At 45.3% G+C, this 24,213-nt stretch overlaps 1 protein-coding gene across 8 annotated transcripts in view; it reads left to right on the forward strand.

The window, feature by feature from the left end:
- Positions 1 to 24,213, forward strand: part of TSPAN12 (tetraspanin 12) — an 86,581-nt gene that overhangs the window by 9,549 nt on the left and 52,819 nt on the right. For all 8 annotated transcript variants that reach the window (XR_012010553.1, XM_072783311.1, XM_072783309.1 and 5 more), the window contains exons 3-4: positions 5,152 to 5,234; positions 6,317 to 6,452. Coding sequence is in view for 7 of the 8 variants with exons in the window: in XM_072783311.1 (XP_072639412.1) it covers positions 5,152 to 5,234; positions 6,317 to 6,452 (219 nt within the window). In the remaining variant the exon portion in view is untranslated. The remainder of the gene's footprint in view (positions 1 to 5,151; positions 5,235 to 6,316; positions 6,453 to 24,213) is intronic.

Raw genomic sequence — 24,213 nt, forward strand, 5'->3', positions numbered from 1 at the left:
ACGGGGAGGACACGGCCTGGGGGTGATGAGGGCCCGGCAGAGGGCGCGGGGCAGAGGCTCGGCTGCCGGCCAGGCCCAGCTCAGGGACACGCGGGCCGGAGAGGGCTGGAGGGGGCAAGGAGCGGGCCTCGGGGGCCAGCGTGAGGCGAGGCCAGGCGGCGGGCGGCGTGGGAGGCCTCGGTGCGGGAGGCGGCCTGCAGCCAGGCCTGGCCCTCTGGGTCCTCGGGCCCGCGGGGTGAGCGCCCGCCTGCCGGCGTCCGGGGCCCTGGAGCGCGGCCTCCGTCCCGGCCCCTGCTGCGCTTCTGACTGCGCCGCCCTTGCCCAGGTGCTCCTTCCCCGCTGACCTTGACGGCCCCTCAGGCCCCACCGACTTGAGAGAGGTCCCTCTGACCCCGTGGAACGGGCCCGGCACACAGAGGGGTCCTTGGAGCAGCCTGACGCAGCCCCAGCACTTGCTACGGTTTGGACTCACACATTCATGCCTTCGACGGTGGCCTCCGCCTGTCCCCTGGTCAAGTCCGCGGCAGAATCGAGACAGGGCCTGGCGCGGCTTCTGCACCCCACGAGGCACCCGGCCTCACAGCCGTCGACCACTGTATATTTTTTGAATGAAAGAATTATTTCAAAACCATGCACTTAGGGCAGCCCGGGTGGCTCCGCGGTTTAGCGCCACCTTGGGCCCAGGTCGTGACCCCGGAGTCCCGGGATCGAGTCCCGCGTCGGGCTCCCTGCATGGAGCCTGCTTCTCCCTCTGCCCGGGTCTCTGCCTCTCTCTGTCTCTCTCTGTGTCTCTCATGAATAAATAAATAAAATTAAAAAAAACCCCATGCACTTAGCCATTCTACACTATTGGAAATGTCTTGCAATCGTGCATTTTTTGTCATAGACGGAAGAACAGCGTGTGATGACCACTGATAGTCTGCTATACCGAAGTGAGGCATCTGACGACTTACTGGTACCCTGTCTCAGAGCCATGGTACTGCAAACTGGCTAAGACAGCCTGTAAGAAATTAGAGATGGAGAAACCAAGATCAGTTATTACAACTTCAAAGAATGATAAGGAAAGGAGAGACTCATTTATAATTGCCCAAGAATTTGAGGTAATGAGATACAACGTCACGTTAATAGACTTCCCTGAACCCCGTGGAGCGTACAGGTATTGGAAGGTCCACGTACAGCCCAGGCGAGGGAGAGCGGGCGTAGGCTCAGATCTAACCAGGTGGTCCGGGGTCCCCTGCCAGCCCTGCGTGCTCAAACAGGTTCTGTTGTTATTCAGGTGTGAGGAAGCCAACAGATGAGACGACTGCCGTCGAAGGGATGGTTTATTATACTCACGGATCACGAGAGAGAGAGAGAGAGAGAGAGAGAGCATGAGCATCATCACGAGGCCCAGGAGGGGAAGCCCTGGGGTCGGTGGCGAGGCGGGGAGGGAGAGGGCGGGCGCACACTCGTAGCGTGGCCGCTGCATCAGCGAGGAACAGGCGAGACAAGTAAGGAGGCTCGGGATCGGCTGGCTTCAGTGCCTGCAGCAGCCTCTGGAGTACGGGGCTGTCCCTGTTGTCTGGGACCCGGAGCTTGGGGGGGCGGCGGCAGGTGTAGAGTGGCCCAGAGTGAGGGTGTGCAGTGGGACAGGCGGTCGGGGTGTGGGCTCTGGGTCCGTTGGTTGGTATTTGCAAACGAAAAGTGTGAACCTGGAAGAAGGACCCCTCCCAAGGGTGATGAGGGCAGGCAGCCGAGGCAGGGTGGCTCGGGCTCCGTGTCCGTGTGTTAGGGTGTGTCCGGCGTGACCATGTGGAACAGATGTTAAAGCCTCAGAGTCACAGAAGCCAGAAGCGTGATTAATAAACCGTGGCTGACCCACGGGGGCGCTTTTATTAGGTTTCCACGCTGTTTTTATTCCCACAAGAAATGAGGAGAGGAAAAACGGGCCTTACCCTTCTCTGAACCGTGGTCTCCGGGTCCTTACTGTGCTGCCGGCCGGGCCCCCTGAGACTTTGCTCACCCAAGACCGCCCTAGGGGGCCCCTACAGACCGCCCCCCACGCCAGCCCGCCCCTTTTAAAATAAGAACCCCGCGTGCTGTGCTGCTGCGCGGCAGGCTCCTCACTGGGGAAATTAATATGCTTCTCTCTAAGCTCGGAAGGCGGTTAGTGACTAAGCCTAAAGCTCCAAAGACCAGGCTTGGATTTGAATCCCTGCTCTGCCATTTACAGTCTCCGAGACCGTGAACAGATTCCTTCATTTTTCTGTGCTTTATGGGACTTTCTGAGGTCTGTAATTACCTGCCTTATCTATTTTTTTCTTGTGCCCCACAAAAGGCTCACAGAGGCTGGGATCTAGCATCTCTTACTCATTGTCGGGTCTCCAAATCTAGCACAGACACTATGAGGTGTCGGAAAAATATTTGCAACTGAATGAGGAAGGAGCAAATCCACTGGCGGGTTTTCCAAAGCAGGTAGCCCTACTCCACTACCCAAGAGGTCCCAGGGCGCGGCCTCTTCTGTTTGCCTTGGAGCCTTCATCCAGAAAGCATTTTCATGACCACTGTCTGGGTCGGTACGGACTCATTCCGATCTGGTATATTCATTATTTCTGTATTTAAAGCTGAATCTCTAATGTACAATGGTGAGTGAGGTCCGTCCATTAAGATGCCAGAAATTAAAAAAAAAAAAAAAAAGCTGCCAGAAATTACTAAAAGACAAATTCAAGGTAAATGATGTCCTTGAGCATAAGGCACACTTCAGGGAAATCTCCATCTAAATAGGAAGGACCCTCAGAACCTAGGGGTTAACTTTCAAATATTTGAAGAGCTCTCAGGAAGACTTGTTCTATATGTTTGCTTTAACAAAAGTTTTTAAAGAAATTATGGACAATGTAAAACATATATATAAGGATCCTTAAAAAAAACCCTTCATACTATTGTCATACCTCAAACAATAATTTCTTAACATTTTCAAGTATCCAGTCATGTGAAACTATTCCCTGTCATCTCATAAATATCTGTTTGTTTTTGATTGAATCAGCATCCAAATCAGGTCACCATATTGCACTGGGTTGTCTCTTAAAATTTTTTTTAACTTATAGTAGTTTCTTCTTCCTCCCTCTTTTTTTTTCCACATTAGCCAGTTGTGTTTTTTTTTTTTTTTTTTTTTTTTTAAGGAAACCAGATCATTTGTCCTGTGAAATTTCTCATATTCTCAATTCTGCTGATTGCAGCCCCACCGCATGGTGGCATTTAATGAGTTCCAATGTCTTCCCTGTATTTCCTAGACACTGAAAAGTAGAGCTGGAGGCTTGGTGAGATTCAGGTTTGACTTTTTGGTAAAAATACTTCAAAGGTATCTCTGGGTACTTCTGATTGCATCACCGTGGGGGACACATTATCTCTTCTTGTGATACTAAAGCTAATCAGAGGGGTCTGGTATTTCCCTTCAGCCTGGTGTCTCCACCCTGGGAGTTAGTCTTGCACGTCCCGCATTTGTTGGCCCTGACTACACATTAGAACATCTGCGGAGCCTTTACATATTTCTCATGCCTCAGTCTTTCTCTCTTTTTCTTTCTTTCTTTCTTTCTTTCTTTCTTTCTTTCTTTCTTTCTTTCTTTCTTTCTTTCTTTCTCCTTTCTCTCTCTCTCTCTCTTTCCCTCCCTCCCTCCCTCCCTCTTTCTTTCTTTTCTTTTTTCTTTTCTTTTCTTTCTTTTTTCTTTCTTTCTTTTTCTTTCTTTCTTTCTTTCTTTCTGTCTTTCTCTTTCTTTCTTTCTTTCTTTCTTTCTTTCTTTCTTTCTTTCTTTTTTCTTTCCTTCTTTCTTCCTTTCTTTCTCTCTCTCTCTCTCTTTCCCTCCCTCCCTCTTTCTTTTCTTTTCTTTTCTTTTCTTTTCTTTTCTTTTCTTTTCTTTTCTTTTCTTTTCTTTTTTCTTTTTTCTTTTCTTTCTTTTCTTTTCTTTCTTTCTTTCTTTCTTTCTTTCTTTCTTTCTTTCTTTCTTTCTTTCTTTCTTTCTTTCTTTCTTTTCTTCCTTTCTTCTTTTCTTCTTTTTCTTTCTCCTTAAGATTTTATTTATTTATTTGAGAGAGAGAGAAAGGGAAAGAGAGCATGAGCAGGGCTGGGGGTGGAGGGAGAGGGTGAAGCCGACTAGCAGGCTCCCCCCAGATCTCCATCTGGGTCCCTGGATCATTACCTGAGCCAAAGGCAGATGCTGAACTGACTGAGCCCCCAGGCGCCCCATCTCAGCCCTACTTTCAAGAATTCATCCAGGGTGAATCTGGGCTCAATAACTTTTTTTTTTTTTTTTTTTTTTTAATTAAAGAGTCCTACATGATTTTGATGCACAGACAGGACTGGGAACTACTGACCTAGTAATCTGGGCAGTCGCTGAGGATCTTTGCCTAGAGATCCGTTATTTCAGAAGGGCTTGTGAGATAGTGATACTCTCATGCTTCCTGCATGTATTAACACAAATTCTATAAAAACTTTCATGAAGCCATTGGTTCTTTCTTTAGTTTGCATAGGAAAGGTAGGATAAAAATTGGATTCCTACCAGTTTTCTGAATAATGAGTTGAATATCCACTGTCCTACAAAGGGTTGACAAGTGAGTTTTAAGTATCATTGTAAATTCATAGATTTTAGAATATTTGATATTTCAGACCATTGCATTTTATCATCATCATCATCATCATCATCATCATTACTCTGATGTTGTAATTGACCTTTAGCCAATGGAAGCACTTTCAAGTTAGCTCCTGTGACTTTTGTGGGAACATCAGTAGAATAGATTTGACTGCTTCTTTGCTGTTATATATGACATGTTTTAGGCTCATCTTGTACAACTGATAATTTTGTCGTTCTGTGGCCTCTTCATCTTCTTCAATTCCTGTCTTTTTTTTTTTTTTGCATAATTCCTGTCTTGAACCTGAAATCAGTCACTTAACAGTTTAGCTCTCTGTGTCCTATTTGGTGACATTCTATTTAGTGGCTATGATGGGATTACAAAACAAAATGGCAGATATTCCTAGGAATAGTGAATTTCTACACAGTTCTTGGGAAAAAGCATAATGATTATGTAACAGAAGAAATCTTTAATTGTTTTAATGATTAATCCCACGGAAAATGTTGTATAAATCTTTGATCACCAATTTGTATTTTTTTTTCTTTCCAGTTAATGTCCATCAGTGTGTTGGCAGTTTCTGCTTGGCTGAGGGACTACCTAAATAATGTTCTGACTTTAACTGCGGAAACAAGGTAGGCTTTGTAACTAATGATTGATTTCTTTCATCAGGTTTCCTTAGACCCTACTTTCTAAGTAACTTTGCCCTCAGCCGTTTAGATGATAATGCTCTTCCACAATCAATAACCTTTGTTGCAGACACTTGCATGTACGGCACTTGCCCTGGAGAACGTTTCCGGGAATGGTAACACCAAGTTGCCTGTCCTCTGGACAGTGTGTCAGCTGTGTCATATTTGTGCATAAAGGACACCATAGCTACTTTTCTATAAGAAAGTGACTTCTTATCTTCATATTCCCCCGCTAAGGAAAACCAAAGTCCACATTGCCATGTTCTTCTCAAATTTCAGAAGGCTGATCCACTAATATCACGAGGGGCAAAATTACTTAACTTCTCACAGCCTCAATTTCTGCATCTCTGAATGGGGACTGTCACATAGACTCCTCGAGATGTCTGAAGGGTTGACTGAGGTACATGTTTGTAAAGTCCTCGATACAGTAGAGCTCAGTAAACAGTAATGGCTAATTTATTATTATTATTATTATTATTGTTACTAGTATGGTTCTAGTTAATGATTTTTTCATATAGTATTTCAGCAAAAATCATCTCCCTTCCTCTTTCTTTTAACATAGACCAATTTCCTTTTATAGAGCGATCTTTTGCATTTGGGGGAAGGGTCAGTCGGGTGGGCAGAAAGAGTGCTACCTATGGAGTCCCAGACCAGAGAAAAGGAGGGAGACTCTTCTCAGCTGGGCAACAGCAGGACCTGTTTCTTTTCCTCAGGCCGAGGCTACAAAGCTAATAGTAGATGGACGTCTTATTGAGGACCCCCATCTTATAAGATATTTTAAATGAGTTGAGGTAGAAATGCTACCACTTGCATATAAAAACAAAAACTAAACATGACAAAACAAAAATAAGACCAGCAAGCAAGTTGCTGATAGCGCAGTGATTTTGTAAAGAGCTACACAGTCATCGGGTTGAGGCGTGATGCTTTAAAGGATTATTAACATGAACCTCAGTTGTGTCTTGTACTATGTCTGAGGTGCATTTTGGTTATATTTTATGTATAATATGACATCATTGTTCTTCTTTCAGGGTGGAGGAGGCTGTCATCTTGACTTACTTTCCTGTGGTTCATCCAGTCATGATCGCTGTTTGCTGTTTCCTCATCATTGTGGGGATGTTAGGATACTGTGGAACAGTGAAAAGGAATCTGTTGCTTCTTGCATGGGTATGGTGTTTACATCTTCTCTTTATTATGGCTAAAAAGACCAACTGGCACTGTGTTATTTTTTTTCATCAGTGCACAAGATTACGTGCTTAGGGACCCGTGATAGCAGGTCTGTAATCTGTGGTAATTGTTCAACATCCTGTGAGAAGGGAAGCGTTCTTTCCATGAGAGATGATTTCAGCACAAGTATTTGTTGTGCTCAAATGATGAGGTATGGAAATATGTGCGGCCTTTAATTATTTCACTCAGGCTAGGTGTTGGCATTTTCATTTGAAAGTATGAGCTGTTTCTTCGTGTCATGGGCCTTATTACCACCCAAACGGACCCCTTGGTACTGGAACAAAGAAGTTGTAACAGAATTCTGGTTCTCTCTCTTCTTTTATAAACAAACTTGCCATAAAACCTATGTGGAAATTCAGGTGGTGAAGAAGCAAATAGATACTAAAATCCCAGCACTGGGTTTACACAGGTTAGTGGGTAAAAGTGAGTCTTGGCTTCCATAATCTTAGTGGTTTTTGTTGTGTTTTGTTTTGATTCTGAAAGTGTTGAACTAGATTGCTTCTTAAGTTCTATGATTCTAAAATGTATGACTTGACTTCTAACTCAAAAATTAGCAAACTCTCTTAACATTAAAAATCTGAGTCAATTTAAATTATAACATATATATATATATATATATATATATATGTTTTTTTAGCACACTGAGTGTTTAAAGTATTGCCTATTAGTGGCAGCAGATAGTGAGGCTGCTACCGTAATTGCAGACATCTCAGATTCTGTAAGAATTAATTCATTGGATATATTCCTTTCTTTGCAGCAGTTCTCAATGCTAGCTATGCATTAATTTCTTGTAGGGAATGTAAAAAAAATGAATGGGGTGCTAATATGCTGAATATCTGAGCAGAAGAAAAAATCCTGCTTTGTAGCATTTGAAGATTTCCATGGGGTAAATATTTGCAGCATGGTCGACTTCAGGCTACCAAAGTGGTATCACTGAACGCAGAGTTGGGGAGAGATGAGCACAAATTGGCTCTCAGGAGTCAACTCCTGCACACCGGTGCTTGACTGACTCCCAGCCCAAGCCAATTAAAACAGAATCTTGGTGTGAAACTGAACTACAGCTTTGACTTTCACAGGAATGACCTGTGTTAATGTATTAGTTGGCTTTTTGGAGGACTGTTGGCTTCATGGACTCTTCAGGTCTATGATTGGGAGGCAGGAAGTAGACTACACTCACAGAAGGGGGACCATGCCCATTACCTTGCTTCTCTCCACCTTGGTGTACAGTGAGGAAGATGGTAGAAGGGTTTGGAATCTTATTTTGCCATTTAAGATATGTGGACAATGATTTAAACATAAACTCAAGGACTTACTTTATATGAAACTTAGAGTTTACAGGACAGAGAAGGTATTTTGAACTTAAAAAAAACCCCCAGAATCCTTGTTTTTCTTAAGATTTTATTTATTTATTGGAGACAGACGGGGTGAGAGACAGTGTGTGCGCAAGTGCATGAGTGGGGGTGGGGTGGGGTGGGGAGAGGGGCAGAGGGAGAGGGAGAGAATCCCAAGCACACTCTGCACTCAGTGTGGAACCTGACTCGGGGCTCCATCCCATGACCTTGAAGTCACCATTTGATAAATAAAATCTTTAAAAAAAGTGACAATCTTAGAATGCTGTCCCATTTACACAGCAATTTAACAATAACTAGCCTTCCCCCTCTCCCCAACTTGTGTGACTCTGGACGGTGCCTGGACTGTGGGTTTGGGTGGAATGGGATAGCATATTTCATGGAACCTCAAAGACTTAGGAACATGTTTTGAGAACCATTTATACATTCCATTAGGGCTGCTTGAATGCTAGTAAAGCAAGCTGGTGAAGAACCAAGCAATTTGGTCTCTGCTTGAGGCAGGAAGAGTCACTGAGACCTGTGATGAGAGGCTAATCTGTGAAGCTGGAAAGAACCGTATGATGTAAAGATGACATGGGGGAATGAAATCATAATGACAAAGATGATAAAGTAGTTGATATGAAGACTTTTATATGAATTAATTAATTTTGTGTCCTCCACCATGCTAATGAGATAGATATTTTATCCCCATAATATAGATGAGGAAATGAGGCACAGATTGGCTGATATGCCTGAGTCTGCATGGCTAGGAAGTGGAGAATCTGCTATTCAGACCATGGCAGCCCACTACGATATATCTTAACAGCTTCCCTATTTTACTCTATAGCTGCTGACTTTTCCTGCGTGCTCATAAATGTTTCTCACGTGATATAAAACATTTTCCCTAGGGTCTTTCTTTTTTTCAACCTGATAACAATCATCTAAAGTAGATAATTATGAATGAGGTTCACAGAGGTTCAGGGATTTGTCCAAAGTCACTCAGCAATAATGGGCTGGAGTTTTGACTCAGACCTCAGTGTTCCTGACTGCCAAGTCCATTCTCATTGGGCCTTTACTGACATCTCTAGTAGATGCTTCTCAACCTTTGAAGTCCAGCATATTTCCCTAAATATAATTTTTTTTTGTAACCAGTTCCAACCAGCAGCCTACAAACAACTTGATAGTATGAACTATTCACCTCACCTATAGCTTTAATCAAACTGGAGTTGAAGCAGATCTTCATTTCGGCACAAGAAATAAACTACCATCCTCACCACCATATCTTGGATGTTATTTGAACACCAGGGTTGATTCCAAGCAGGTTTATTGTTTGAATTTATATTTGAAATTGTTAGAATCCCAAATGAAAATGATCATCTTTAAGAGAAATAAAATGAAAAAAAAAAGAGAAATGAAATGAAATGAAATGAAATGAAATGAAATAAAATATGAGCCTGACTATTAGATAGGATTCCACTACAAGGAGAATGGCTTCTTTGTTTTTTCCCCCAAATTTTTATATAAATTCTAGTTAGTTAACATATAGTGTAATATTGCTTTCAGGAGCAGAATTTTGTGATTCATTTACATATAAAACCCAGTACTCATCATAACAGGGACCCTCCTTACTCCCCATCACCCCTTTAGCCCATCCCCCAACCACCTCCCTCCCTCAACCCTCCATTTGTTCTCTGTCCTTATGGGGGAAATGGCTTCTTAAAAGGAGCAGAGGGGCATTGATGCAAAATAAGACAGGATGTTAGGTCTTTGGTGAATATTTGCGATGCAACTCTCATGTTTTCTTCCTTTGTGCACCTTTTTAGCTTTTTATCCTAATTAATATTTAAAGAAGTTCAATGCATTCAATTCAACTGATTTGTTTCCCTGTATTTGAAGTCTTGTTTCACTTTTAAGACCTGTAAATGAGATTGGCAGGAAGCGGCTTTGTTTTTTTTTTTTTTTTTTGTGAAGACAACCAGTATATAAAAAAAAAGACAACCACTGATAGTTGCCATATCTTTTGCATGATTACCAGAAAAAAAAAAAAAAAAAAAAAAAAGAGCTGGCCATTGGGCTCTGTGCTGCTCAAGCAAAAGTCAGAACACCCATTCTGGGTGTGGGAAAAAGTGGGAGACTCTTAAAACAGATCTTTCTAACCCAACTTGTGCTCCCCTCACACCACTCCCCCAAAATACCACAACTGGGCAGGCTAAGAGGCCACCCATAGGAAAACATTTCTGGTGAACTTTGGTCATGAACTTTGACCTTTCTATGGAATTATAGCTGCAAGTTGTTAAAATACCTTAATTTAAGTTCCCATTTAAGGTACCCATGTTGGATGCAGGACATCCAATTAAATTTGGATTTCAGATAAGCAACACATAATATTTTAGTAGAAGTATGTCCCCTGCAGTATTTAGGATGCACATCTACAAAACATCATGCACTGTTTGTCTGAAACTCAGATGTAAATGGGCATCCAGGCGTCTTGTTGGCTTAATCTGTCAACCCTACTCTAATGAGATTTGTTCTTAATAAAGGTGAAATCGTCATGGCACAGAAACATTTGTGTATTTATAGGAATATATTTTTTTATATCTATAAGAATAGTTAAATCCTAACTGTATTAGGGAAACAAGCCAAAAACGACTAGGAAAATAAACGTGAATATGCCATGACTTTCAAAGTGATTTTAGTAGCAGAGATTCCTTCTCTTTTTTTTAAAAGAGAAATTGAAGCTAAATGGAAATTGGTTTTAAGCCTTAGGTGGGTACTCCCGAGGCTTTTAGCTGTAGACTAAATGAAATTCATTTGTTATTGCAATTCTACTTTGCTATTAACATAGGCATTAGGAAAGCAGGGCTGGCTCGGGAATGTAAACATCAGCAGGCGTGTTTACAGTATCGACAGCCCACAGCCCCCCATGTCACCATCAGGAGACCCGCACTCCTCAGAGCCCGATGCTAATAGACCTCATTCTACCTCCCGCAAACCGCCGCAGTCAAGCACTGGTCACAACTTACCTGGAAGCACTGCACATGCTTAGGACCAAGGACCATGTGTTTCAGAGGGAAGGTTTTTTTTTTTCCCTCCCATTTTCATTATTCCAGAACATTTGCATATGGTTAACGATTATACGGAGGTACTGGTAAAGCTTTCTTAAAATATGCAGTGATTGAATCAGATGTGAAATGATTCTCTTAATGGAAATCAAGTAAATTTTTAATGGCCATGAAGAAATTAACCATCCTCTGGCTTTTTCTGTGGGTTGAAATCATAATGCAAAGCGGGAATATCTTTAAATAGTGATTTTCTACAGACTCTCCGTTTAAGGCTTTCTTCCGAGGAGTTGTACGTTTTATGACTATATAGCTAGTCATGAGCGACTCAGTTAACGTTAAACTATTACATTGAATATTTTTATTTTTTTCTGCTTATGATTTTGGTCGATAGCCTAGCAACTGTGTTTCTCGGTCAAGGTCCAGCATGTGGTTGATCGCGGTTTCAGCCTCTGCTCACCGGTTTACCCCGTTTTCTCAGAAGATACGGCGACTTTCTGTGGTTGGCCGTACTGTACCGAGAGGCGAGGGCGCCCCGAGATACGCGGCGGCCCGTTGCCGTCGCCAGCGTGCCGGTACCGTCCTTGCCGGAGCCCGGGCCTGTGTCCCTGTCCCTCCACCACACTCCTGCTCCAGCGCATTTGACTCATCACCAGGAGTATCTCCGTGAGACTTAAATATGCTCCATTTGTCATTGCAAGGCATTCGCTAGTCATTTAGCCCTGAAAAATATAATCTTTTAATGTCCTTATCGTAAAGGGAACTCTAAAAATTCTGCCTTAGTTCCCTCTTCTTTTGCCAAAGAACCGAAACCGGTTCCCATTCCTTTCTCCCTTTCCCCCCTTCCCATCCCCATCGCCCCCCACGCCGAAGCCACGTGCCCATCAGTGCTAGCCACGGGACGTACGAAGAGGAAAGGGAAGGAGCCAGACAAATAAAGCGAACTGCAGTATTGAAGTTATACGTAAAAAAAGTGTGGGGACACAGAATAAGGAGCGGTTGGAAACTTCTGGCAGGTTTCGAAGGAGGGTCCGTATGAGCTGTTTCGAAAAGGTGTTGAAAATGTGTCCGAGGCTGTGGCGGAGAAGGGCAGCCAGGGGCTTTCGAACAACACGAAGCGCGTGCAGCGACACAGGGAGGGCCCCGAGAGCTGGGTGCTGTGGTGTCCCGGCGGGTGAGACGGGCACGACGTAGCGCGGTTGTGAAGGCGTTTGTGGGAGAGCCTGCGGGGTCCTCGGGCTGCGAACAGCCGATGGGCTGGTCTAGCACGGGGGTGGGGGGCTGGGGGCCGTGAGCCCCGCTGGGGGCCACTCAGTGGTCCTCGGAGCCCCGCTGGGGTCCCGACCCAGACTGTGGGGACCGGCTCAAGGTGGCTGATCCGGAGGCCCTGCTGGACGGGAGGTCTGGACAAACGTGACTGCACGCGGAGTAGCGCTCGCAGTACTTGACATCAGCCGTGAGGGCTTATTCTAGGGGGAGGCACCTTTCCTGTGCTCGGGTCGCGGCTCTCCGATCCACGCGGGTTCTCGTGCCACGAGACCCAGAATTCTTTGGAAGCTCCGGTTTCACATTTAGTCCTCGAATTCGCAGAGGTGTCCGGCAGAGGGAACGGAAGGCGATGGGGACCTCCCTGGCCCCAGAGGTCGGGTTCCACAGCCGCTCCCGTGCGCGGCGGGCCGGGCCGGGTCCCAGGGCCCCGTCGGTTTCCCGGTCCCGGTGCCTTGGCGCCCGGCAGGTGTCTTGTCTTTCTGGAACCGAAGCGCGTCCGAGTCGGGGCCCTCGGGACGGGATGCTGAGTGTCCTGGACTCTGTGCTTCACGGTTCGAAGCAGAAGAGTCCGAGCCTTTGTACTGCTGACCGTAGCGTTCCTAAGCTCTGTCGTCTGGTGTTTCCTCCGTAGACATTTCCATGCGCTGCTTCACCGAACACCGTGCGAGCCCGCGGCTGGCGGGTGCGGCGGGGCCAGCTGGTCGCCGGCGCAGCAGGTGCACCTCGGAGGCGAAGCCAAGGGGTGGGCCTCGTCACCCCCCCCCCCCCATTGGTTGGCTTCCTCTGGCAAACGTGAAACAGCCGATGTTCATTTAAGCCGCATAGCCGTCTAGGCCTCCGCGAGTACGGGGATAAAGCAGGAGGGCAGAGGAACACGGGTACAAAGTGAGAGAGTTGTCATTTCGGCCAATGAGGGAAGTAGCTTTTAGAGACACTTTCTAGAAAAAATGATGTTTGATACTTTATATGCAGTGTCTCGTGAAGTCCACGATGAAATAATAGTCTGTGAATCAAAGTTACGGCGTATTTCATGAAATCGCATAAATTCAAAACACTTTTTCAGGATCGCGATCCATATATTTTTCCCTTTTTTCCGATAAAGGGTGATAACAGGCCCTGGTGATGTGCTCGGGTTAAAACGAATCTCCTCAGCTCACAGGACAGAAACGCTAATTTAAATTTTATTTGAAATGTAGAAACACGGCCGTCCTATCACTTAGTACCTCCGTTGAGCAACGTATCTGAGTCATTCTAAAATAAGTGGTTATCGCTGCATTTTCTTCAGATCACCGCTGTTTTAGTTTTCAAACTTTAGAATTTCAAAACTACAAATTTCCTCAAAATGATGACCACTATAAAGACATTTTTGAAATACTGTCCTTAACAAAGGTAAGATTGTTCTTAGATGATACTTACCAGCGTAGGAATTGTTTCTCATTAAGTGAAAATATGACTTTTTTTCCGTGGCTCTTCTGGGAAGCAAGCATTCAAAATATTTTAAGATTGCCAGTTCTGTGCAGGGTTTACACCTGAGTGGACCCTGTGGATGGAGCATTTAGTGAAACCGTGAAAGGTTTGCCTTCATAATTAGAATATCTTAATTCTAAAAGTTTTCTTTTTGTGCTATGAAAGTATTTTAAAGGCTGGAAGGCTGGTGGAGAGGGCAACCGTGCCAAGACTCGGAAGCCCCCAATGTGTTTGGAGCGGGGCACGCGGGCTGGGCACTGTCTGTGTGAGCGTGTCGTGCACACTGTGAGCCTAAGAGTCATGGGGTCTGTCTTTTGCTCCCTAACGCTGGTGGCACATCTGTCCTTGCCAGTTGCTGAGCCTCCTGCCCATTTACCTGGGAGAAAATCGCTGCCTGGTGTCACCACTCTGGGCTCAAGCAGCTTCACATTTACAGAAACGTTTTGTTTGTTTGTTTGTTTTAAAGATTTTATTTATTTATTTAGAGCACATGCGCAGGGGTGGGGGGAAGAAAGAGAGAGAGAGAGAGAGAGAATCTCAAGCAGACTCCACCCTGAGCGAGGAGCCCGACATGGGGCTCGATCTCACGACTCTGACATCACGACCTGAGCAGAAATCAGGAGTCTGATGCCTAACCGACTGAGCCACCCTAAGGGCCCCTCGGAGAACCTCTTTTAAATGATATGAGACAGTATAGGACATGCTTGATTCTAATAGTGTGTTTTTCACTGATGAATAAATAAAGGTGCTCAGGTGGGGAAGTCTTATCTTAGGTCTTAGAATTTTTTTCAGGTGTCTATCATTAAAAAAAAAGGAAAATGTTTGTTAATGTGGACAATGTTTGGTTGAGGTGTCACAGCAAAAATACGGTGATCACGCTGACGTGGGCACCGGGGAAGCAGGGTGCTGGGCGAAGGTGCCCCTAGGGGGACAGGCCAGGTTCAAGGATCCCTGAGCCAAAAGGATAGAAGGTAGTTCTGCGGAGGACGGGCAGCCCCAGTTTTCCAGCCTCGGGGGTGGGGGGGGGTGTGGGGAGGTTCCATGAACGACTGAGTCATTAACTTGGTCGAGAACAAACTTTTCAAGCCTATGAAGCATCTACCCACCGATAATGGATGTGCTCCCTTCCCATAATCATCGGTCTGTTGATAAGCAGGTCTTGGGGGATCTCTACTCTCCAGCGCCGCTACAGCTCAGATAGTTCTTGTTTAAAATCGTTCGTGATTCATGCTATTGAATCCAAACTATTCCTTCTATCAGTTAGACTGAACTATGGATGTTCGAACGACTTTGGTGAGAGCGGAAAGATTTTATCATGTTTCACAGGGTTTTCTTTCCCTGAACATTGAGCGTGGCTGTGAATGGAGGTATGTTCATCTACTTTCTTCTTTTAAGGAAGAAGATATATTTTTCGCTCAAGAAGAAAGTGCTTTTACTTGAATAGATTTATCAAAACAGGAGAAAAAAAACAGCAACAAACCTCTGTACTTGTAATAAATATTTTTATACATGGATTTGTACCCTTTCAAGGAAACACTTTATTTTCATTCTCTTTTTAACAAATAGGGTTTGTGGTTATTCTGGAGAACCTACCATTTCAAGGAAACACTTTATTTTCATTCTTTTTATCAAATAGCATTTGTGGTTATTCTGGAGAACCTACAAAAATAAGTTACAGCGCCTATCTGAAAATAAGGGTCAAATGATTGAAAGACTGGGATTTAGAAGGAGATACTTTTGCAGACGTTAGAGTTAAAGTTAGGTCCAAAAGTTACTGGGTGATGTTAATGTATAAATTCTCTTCCCAACCAATAAAACATCGTCTCTTAAAATCTCCAGTTTCCTAACCTGTTGTCTTGTAAACGACGTTGTCATACAGGTGTCTGCTATAATGAACCCCTGCCCCTCTTGTTTTGGGGAGGCATCTGGCTGCATTTGGTCAGGTCTGAGTGAGAGGCACAGCCTGGGTGAGAATGGAGGTTGGTGTTCTTTTGGCTCTTTTTGCTTAGGGTATTTCCAAGGCTCCTTCCGTTTTTTGTTTTTTGTTTTTTTTTTTTTAAGATTTCATTTATTTATCCATGAGAGACACAGAGAGAGGGAGAGAGGCAGAGACCCAGGCAGAGGGAGAAGCAGGCTCCATGCAAGGAGCCCGACGTGGGACTCGATCCCAGGACCCCGGGGTCACAGCTCGGGCCGAAGGCGGCCCTAAGCGCTGAGCTGCCCCCAAGGCTCCTTCCTAGTTGCACTTTGCAGCCGGGGGTCTGGTGATGGGACCCGCTGTCTCGAATTCAGGGGATGGGCCCCGTGCTACGTACAAGGCCTGGTCAGGCCGGTACCCCCGCGCACGTTGGGAGACAGCCGGGCCTGCGGCCCCCGGCTGACCCTTCGCCGCCTGCCCCTTAGCGCCTCCCCTGCGGAGGTGTAGCCGTGGGCCCCGGCGCTGGCTCCCACTCCGGAGGGGCCCCTTCTCCTTCTCCGGCACCTCGGACAGGGCCTGAGGCCACACGTACAGACTGGCACTTCGGCCACATCCTTGATGGAGACACCGGCCCGAGCTTGCGGCGTCGGCAAAATCGAAGGGGAGCGTGAATCAAGATGTGTGATTAGAGACGTTCTTCTCTATTTATTCAAACATAAACACGAACAGGGGCCATTAGCGTGCCCGGGTCTTCAGACCTTGCCTGGAATCTCTGCTCGGGCTCAGGAGTTACTGGCCTGTGTTTCTTTAAAGACTGGTTTGTGGTTCTGGCTTCTTCCCAAGGTAGACCGATCTCGTTCCATTTGTGATTCTGAAAAGGATATTTAGCGTTGCCTTTTCTTTGAAGGATTTGTAGAAAGACGCGGGACACGGCGAATAATGAATGGGCCGTCAGAAAGTACCGGGCCCGTGACACGGTGCCGGGCCCAGGCTGAAAGAGCCGCTTTGTGCGGGGGTGTATTTTAAGCAGCAAGTACTCTTGGACTGTTGGTCGTTTAGTCCCAGTGGATTCTTAACAGAATGTCGGCTGTTCCATTATCTTGTACAAATATTTGGCACTGGAATTCTCTTATTTACTAACTATAAGTAATATAATATTTTTAAACCTCCAATCACCAGGAAAGGAAAAATAAACAACTGACATAGAGACACTTAGCACTGAAGGCTTGCAGAGTTTAGTATTTGACAGGGTAGAGACTGGAGTTTATCATCTATCATTTCACGAATGCAGGCTTTTAATCAGACTTTTTGTTTATTAAAAGTGCTGAGTATGTAGCACGTAGATGGGAGTCAGAAGGCACCGTGTTTTAAAAAAACATTAAAACGTCCCATAAAGTATGTTACATCTTGAAATCATTTTTATTTGGAGGGAGGTGAATCTCAGGTTGTACTAATTTTCCAAGATAAGCGAATATGACTTTTCTGGCCTCAAATTATTTTGACTGTTCCTTATGATAGAACGACCTGGGTTTTTAGTTATAAATTAAGAGAGCAGCAGGTTAAACTAACTTCCACAGTGTTTATGATTTTTACTTTTCTCTTGTTGAAATATATTTTTACTAAAAGTATTCTGTGATGCTTGTGTGACTGTTTGCTTGCTTCTACGGGGAAAGTTACATAAAAACATCACATTTTGTTTCAGTGTAAAAATTATTTTCCAGTTGGCGTGTATATAGAAAAGCAGGTTGGAAAATAGGTACCTGGTCTATTTGTGGTAGGTTGGGTTTTAGGGTTTTTTGTTTCTTTTACATGCTACGTATCTGAGTCCTCTCTCTGTAAAGCTGGATAAAATGAAGATGGAAGTTTTGTATTCAGATAATATATTTTCTATAAAAATGCTCTTATTTTCATACATTATTTCATATAATAAAAAAGATTTTTTCATATATTTCTCAACTATTTATAAAATTTAACACGCTCCAAATTTAAGCACTCAGTACATTGACAGGCTTTGTCAGGACAGATTGCTTTTATGTTTTTATTAAGCAGGCTGATAAATGTTAGAAATGAAAAATTTAGAATTAATCTGTTTTCCCAAAAGTGAAGATCATTCGATCTTTTATACAAAAACAAATATCACTTTCTCAGAAATCTTATTCCTTTTGGTTATGAAGAGCAAAGCGTTAGAGATGTAACAGGAAAATAGAGCACTTTCATTTATAAGAGCTTTTGTCTAAGTTCTGTTTAATGAACAGTTAAGTACTCATTGGCTGCATGACACCAGACTTCATTATAAAATTGTAAAATGTGAATAAGGAGAAAAATTAATTTCACTACTGGAAAGAAGCTGATCTTACTGACTTAAGGGAAATTCAAAACATAAAAAGAAAAGATGGAATTTTTAATATAACCTGTCAAGGATTTTAGGTAGCAATTGAAGCAGTATTTGTGCCTTTAACCAGCCATCCTAGGTGGGAAGACATTTTTTTTTGCCATCCTTGAAGTTTTTATATTATTGGTGGTCTTTTTTTTCTTTTCTCCCAACTAGGAAAGATCAAAGATAGGAACATAAGGTTTTAAGTCATTCCCCATCAGCTCGAAGATAAGAAAGGTTTTGTGTACACACATGTGAGTGTGTTCAGAAGCTGGGGACCCAGTGATAGTAGATGAGGTAACGCGAACACCAGCAGCACCATCCCTGAGAGAGCGCGTACCACATGCCGGCCACTGGCATGTGTTTCACATTGTCCTGACTCCTTAAATTCTGCGAACCACGCTATGGGGGGGGGGGGGGGGGCGGGCACTGCGGTCATCCTCATTTGACAGAGGAGGACACTGAAATGCAGAAAAGTTAAGTGGTGGTGAGAGGCGTAAAGCTGGGGCCGAATCCAGGATGTGTGGCTTCAGAGCCTGCGCTCTGGAAAACATACTGGTCTGCTGCCTGTCAGCTGTGCGTGAATGTACCTGTGGCTCCATTTTCTCTTTCTAAAAAGTAGAGTTAATGATGCTTTTGTAATATTTTAAAAAATATTTTATTAATTATTCGTGAGAGACACAGAGGGAGGCAGAGACACAGGCAGAGGGAGAAGCAGGCTGGCTCCCTGCAGGGAGCCTGACGTGGGACTCGATCCCAGGACCCCGTCAGGGAGCCCTAAGGCAGATGCTCAACCCCTGAGCCACCCGGGCGCCCCAACTTTTGTAATATTTTTTTAAGGAGTAAATTATATAGTGCACGTAAATCTCTGCCACAGTAAATTACCTGTGCGAGCATATCTGTGTGTGTATGCACTCACATACACGTATTTGCATATATAGTTATATGAGTGTACCAGGTCTTTTTTTTTTTTTTTTTAAAGATTTTATTTATTTATTCATGATAGTCACAGAGAGAGAGAGAGAGGCTCAGAGACACAGGCAGAGGGAGAAGCAGGCTCCGTGCACCGGGAGCCCGACGTGGGATTCGATCCCGGGTCTCCAGGATCGCGCCCTGGGCCAAAGGCAGGCGCCAAACCGCTGCGCCACCCAGGGATCCCTGTACCAGGTCTTTTACACACTTTCAATACACTTTTTTTTAAAAAGATTTTATTTATTTATTCCTGAGAGACAGAGAGAGAGAGAGAGAGGCAAAGACACGGCAGAGGGAGAAGCAGGCTCCCTGGGGGAGCCCGACGTGGGACTCCATCCTGGGTCTCTAGGATCCTGGCCCCCAGCCGAAGGCAGCGCTAAACCGCTGAGCCCCCCCGGGCCGCCCTCAGTACACTTTTATATGCTCTGATGTCATATACTCACCAGACCTGAATGTACCAACGTATATACCTCTCCGCAAAGGGAGTGAGACCCAGGCCCCCGTCATGAATGAAATTGTCCGAAACAGTTCTAAGCTTCGTAATTTTGTGACCGAAATGAACTGTCATGGAAAATAATGCAACCTAAACGGATTTAGGCGGACCGTATGCGTGGTTCTAATGAGCAGCGCCACAGGAGAGATCTAAATTGCCAAACGGGGCCTAGTGAAAAAGGAGGCCCCTGGCTGGGCCCGTCAGTCCCGTTTCAGGATACACCTTCGGTATTTCGCCGTAGCACTCCGATTCCAGCTACTGGAGGTGCCTCTAGCAAAGGACGACAGCACCTGAGCACGATGTTTCCAGTTGCCACCCACCCCTCTTAATTCCAGTAACCACGAAGTATAATTGGGCTGCTTATAATTTTCAGCCTTTTGAATAACCTTTTCTGTATGAAATATAGATAATCCTTCCACCTCCAGCCTCCTTCTCTTTGGTGTCAAGGCGTCAGGGGGACTGTTGCTTGTTCTAATTTTGCTTTTACTTTTACCAGAGTGCCTCATAATTCACAGCTAATTTAATTCTTGAAGCCTTCTTAGGAGAAACAGTAGTCCCTCACCCTCCCATTTTCCACTCTGAGAGGCAGCGCTTTCAATTTTGTTTTAGCCGATTCCCTTGGAATTTGCTTCCCCATCTCGAAGTCTCATATTTATGTAACTCTTCTCATTCTTTTCGGGTTGAGTTTTAAGCGCTGTCCGTTGACTTCTTGTGATGAAGAACTTAGGAAATTGGACCCTTTCCTGCTTCCATGCCCCCTCCTCGGGTGCAGGCTTCCCATCACACCTCAATACGGAAATGTCCTCATTCTGGAGAGATCGGTCTTTAAGATTATAACTATGTAAATACTATTCACAGCTGGGCCAGGGAAAGTACTGGGTTTGATTTTTCTTTCTGGAATAATACTTTATTTTTCTTGGAATCAGTAACTATTTTCTATGTATTTCTGTCTGATTCAACTCTACACTCACTCTGGTGTTCTCTTTATAAATTCAAATGTTTGGGGCATTCTATTGATTTTTTTTTTTTTTAAGAAATATGTCTCAGAACATTCTAGACCCACTCCAGTCCAGGCTGGCTGAAGCCTTGCCATCACGAACTATCCCATTGCTACCATTCTGGGGTTTCCTCTTGCCTCTCTCTTGTTTTAGATTCCTTGTTTTCTGGATCCCAAGTCATAGTCCTTTTCTGTTGGGTCTCACACTCTAGGGAGCCCGTCTTCCAGTAGTTCTCTGAAGAAGTGTACGGCGGGGATGGATCCTTAAAAGCCCATGTGGCTAAACGTGGCTTTGTTGGCCTTTCCATGGGGATTTTAATTGCTATGGAATCTTAGGTTAGAAATCATTTTTTCCCTCCAGATATTGAAGACATTCCTCCCTGGCCTTTAGCTTCTAGGATTCGGCTAGAAATCCAGTGCTTATTTTGTTTCGGCTGGAGTTTTGAATCTTTGTGGCAAAGCTCTGTACATCTGACCTCTGACTTGGTTTCCCGGGACGTCCTTTACCGTTTCTAGCGTCCCCAGTCCCGAGACTCTGTTTTCCTGTCTCCAGAGGACAGATGCCCGACTTGCGTATCGGTGGCCCGGGAAGGGCCCCTGGCTGGCGGCAGGTGCTTCTGTTTTCAGCCCTCGCTCGTCCTCGTCCGGAGGTATCCCAGCTGCCAGGGCCCGAGCGTCTGGGGCGTTCTGGGGTTTGCCACTTTTCCCACGACTGCTTAAGCCTTCAGCTTTTGAGGGACTGTGGAGAAATTCGCGCCTTCCAAACTATACTTGTCTCCTTTTCCTTTACCCCGAGGCTGAGGCCTTTAAAAAACACAAACAAACAAACAAACAAAAAAAACCCTTTATTTTTGTTTTAGCGAAATTTCAGGAGGGAAAAGGGATAGGGGCATATGTTTATTAATCTGCTTTCTTTAGGAGGAAATCCTGGGGTGGGTAGTATCAGGGAACCAACTCACTTTTATAAATAAATGTCTCTTTAGGAAAAGCCTTCCTTGAGATTTTACTGTTTGGTCTGTATACATATCACGAGACGCAATTCCCTTTACTAGTGGGGACTACCCCCCCTCCCGCCGTGTCTCCGGGGGTGGGGGGGGATGCATTTACCTCCAAGTCTCCAAGGTCTTGAATAGGAAGGTGGGATTCCATGTCCCCCTCTTCCTCCTCAAATACTTTCCAGCGGACACAGGGAGTGGTTAACCGACGCCTTCTTACCATTTTGTGGCCAGTCTTAGCGTAAAATAACACACTGATCTTCTTTTGAAAAAGAAGTTGGGCTCCCCACCCACCACTTCCTGCTTCGCTTCCTAATAAAGATGTTTGGAAAGATACCAGCCATATCCTGACTGGGTAGGGATAGTGAGGCTTTTATCAAATAGCTGGTGGGACTGGATGTCCTTAGCGGGAGTGCCACTGGCTGAAGGAGACACACAGCGGTTCTTGCCTCATCCTCTGGGCGCGGCACACCTATTCTAGAACTTGGCCTCAGGTACGTGGCCCATGCCTGTCAGCATGGTGAGTGTTTAGGCCACAAGGATGCCTCTTGTCCTCGGTGACTTTATTCCGACAGATGCTACAACATAGTTCCTACTAGTGCTTACTCCACAGCAGCACTCCTCCTGATTGAATCCTTAGCACCGCACCGCAAGGTGATTTTTAACATTCCCATGTTACAGATTAGGAGCCTGAGGCTCCTAATGTTTGCCCGAGTTCATCCAACTGATATGTACGGGAGCCAGAATCTGTAAGCCACGGCTGCTTTGTTTCAGAGCCCATGTTCTTCTCATCTGTCCAGTTTATTTCTTTTTTTAAGATTTTATTTGTTTATTCATGAGAGACACAGAGAGAGGCAGAGACCCAGGCAGAGGGAGAAGCAGGCTCGGTGCAGGGAGCCCGATGAGGGACTCGATCCCAGGACCCCGGGGTCATGGCCTGAGCCAAAGGCAGATGCTCCACCGTTGAGCCCCCCAGGGGCCCCTCATCTGTCTGGTTTAAAAAGAGCCAATTTCACATACAGCTTTTTTTTTTTTTTTAAGATTTTTTTATTTGTTTATTAATGGGAGATGGAGAGAGAGAAAGAGGCGGAGACACAGACACAGGCAGAGGCAGAGGCAGAGGGAGAGGGAGAAGCAGGCTCCATGCAGGGAACCCAATGTGGGACTCAATTCCAGGTCTCCAAGATCAGGCCCTGGGCTGAAGGCGGTGCTAAACCGCTGAGCCACCCAGGCTGCCCTACATACAGCATTTTATCTGATCTTTTATCCAACCCAGTGAGGGCTCTCATTTTTTTAACTGAAGGTAATTACTCTCAGCTTGAGAGATTTTGTGGAAAAAAAAATCACTAATTAATTGCATCGCTTGGGAGGTGTGTCCTATTGTCTCCTTGCTTTATTTGACGCAGTTTTTTTTCATGACTGTGTGCTTAAAGATAACATGGATTTGTAGGACGCAAATTTTAGTTTAACTATAGTAGAGGAACTTAGCTATTTTAAGGAACTGAGTATTGAACAATTTTTAAAGCAAATAAAATAGTTCATCATGCAAATGATCACATTCTCATTTCCTTGTATAAACACACAGTTTCTCATTCTTCATTTGTTTGAAATGTTTAGTCGTTAGTAGCCAGGGAAAGGCAGGGTAGGGGGAGTCTGCATTGCTCCTTTTCTTTAGCTTGGTTAGGTTGTCCCAAGTGTTTAAAGACACACTGAATTATCATAGAATGATCCACGAGGAAGACAATAGTAAAACACAGTGTTTAAATTTCTTTAAATATATAAGCAGAAGTCAGAGGGAGTCAAGTGTTAGAAAGTCAGCTCAAATTTGAGAATCTCAAGGAAATTTGAAATGGGTCTTTTTAGTTGGTAAACTGGTCGTTATATCCACCAGACATTTATTGCTGGCTTGCTGTGCGATCTGTCCCGCCTAGGGATGGGTACTTCCTGGGGATAAAATAATGTTTATGGACAGGATCCCAGGCAGCCAGAACCGGTGGTCTGGCAGTGTGTGAGGCAGCCAGCGAGCGGGGTGCAAGGCCAGAGTCTCGGAGGCCCGGTGCACAGCAGGCGGGGGCACCTGGCTGCCCGCAGAAGGAAGGAGTGGGGAAGGAGGGGGAAGGAGGGGAGAAGAATGGGGGAAGGATGGAGGAAAGGGGGGGAAGGCAGGAGGAAGGAGGAGAAAGAAGGGGGAAGGAGGGAGGAAGGAGGAAAGAAGGGGGAAGGAGGGGAAAGGAGGGGGGAAGGAAGGGGGAAGGCAGGAGGAAGGAGGAGGAAGGAGGGAGAAGGAGAGGGGAAGGAGGGAGGAAGAAGGGGGAAAGATGGAGGAAGGAAGGGAGAAGGAGGGAGAAGGAGGGGGAAGGAAGGGGGAAGGCAGGAGGAAGGAGGAAGAAGGAGGGTGAATGAGGGGGGAAAGGGGAGGGGGAAAAGAGGGGGAAAGAAGAAGGGGGGAAGGAGGGAAGAAGGGGGAAGGTTGGAGGAAGGAAGAGGGAAGGTGGGAGGAAGGAGGAGGAAGGAGGGGGAAGGAGGGGGGAAGGAGGGAGGAAGGGCTGCAGGACTGTGATAAGGATGCAGCTCACGGGCCCTGCCGGGGGAGACCGCCGGCTGGCGGCGGGAGACACTGTTGCTGATGGTTCGGGACAACTTTCGTGTGTGTCATACGAACTTGAAATTCAAAGAGCATTCAGACCGCTTCCCCACGTATCACCTGAGCCTTGATGGTGACAGCGAAGAAGGCTCTTTGTGTCTCCCGTTCAGAGGAGCAGACAGACGGGGAGCGATTTGCCAGAGGTCACAGATTGCCTTCACGAGTGGGTCTGACTTCAGTCCTCA

The sequence above is a fragment of the Canis lupus genome, chromosome 18 (assembly GCF_048164855.1).
Source record: "Canis lupus baileyi chromosome 18, mCanLup2.hap1, whole genome shotgun sequence".
In the NCBI taxonomy this organism is placed as follows: domain Eukaryota; kingdom Metazoa; phylum Chordata; class Mammalia; order Carnivora; family Canidae; genus Canis; species Canis lupus.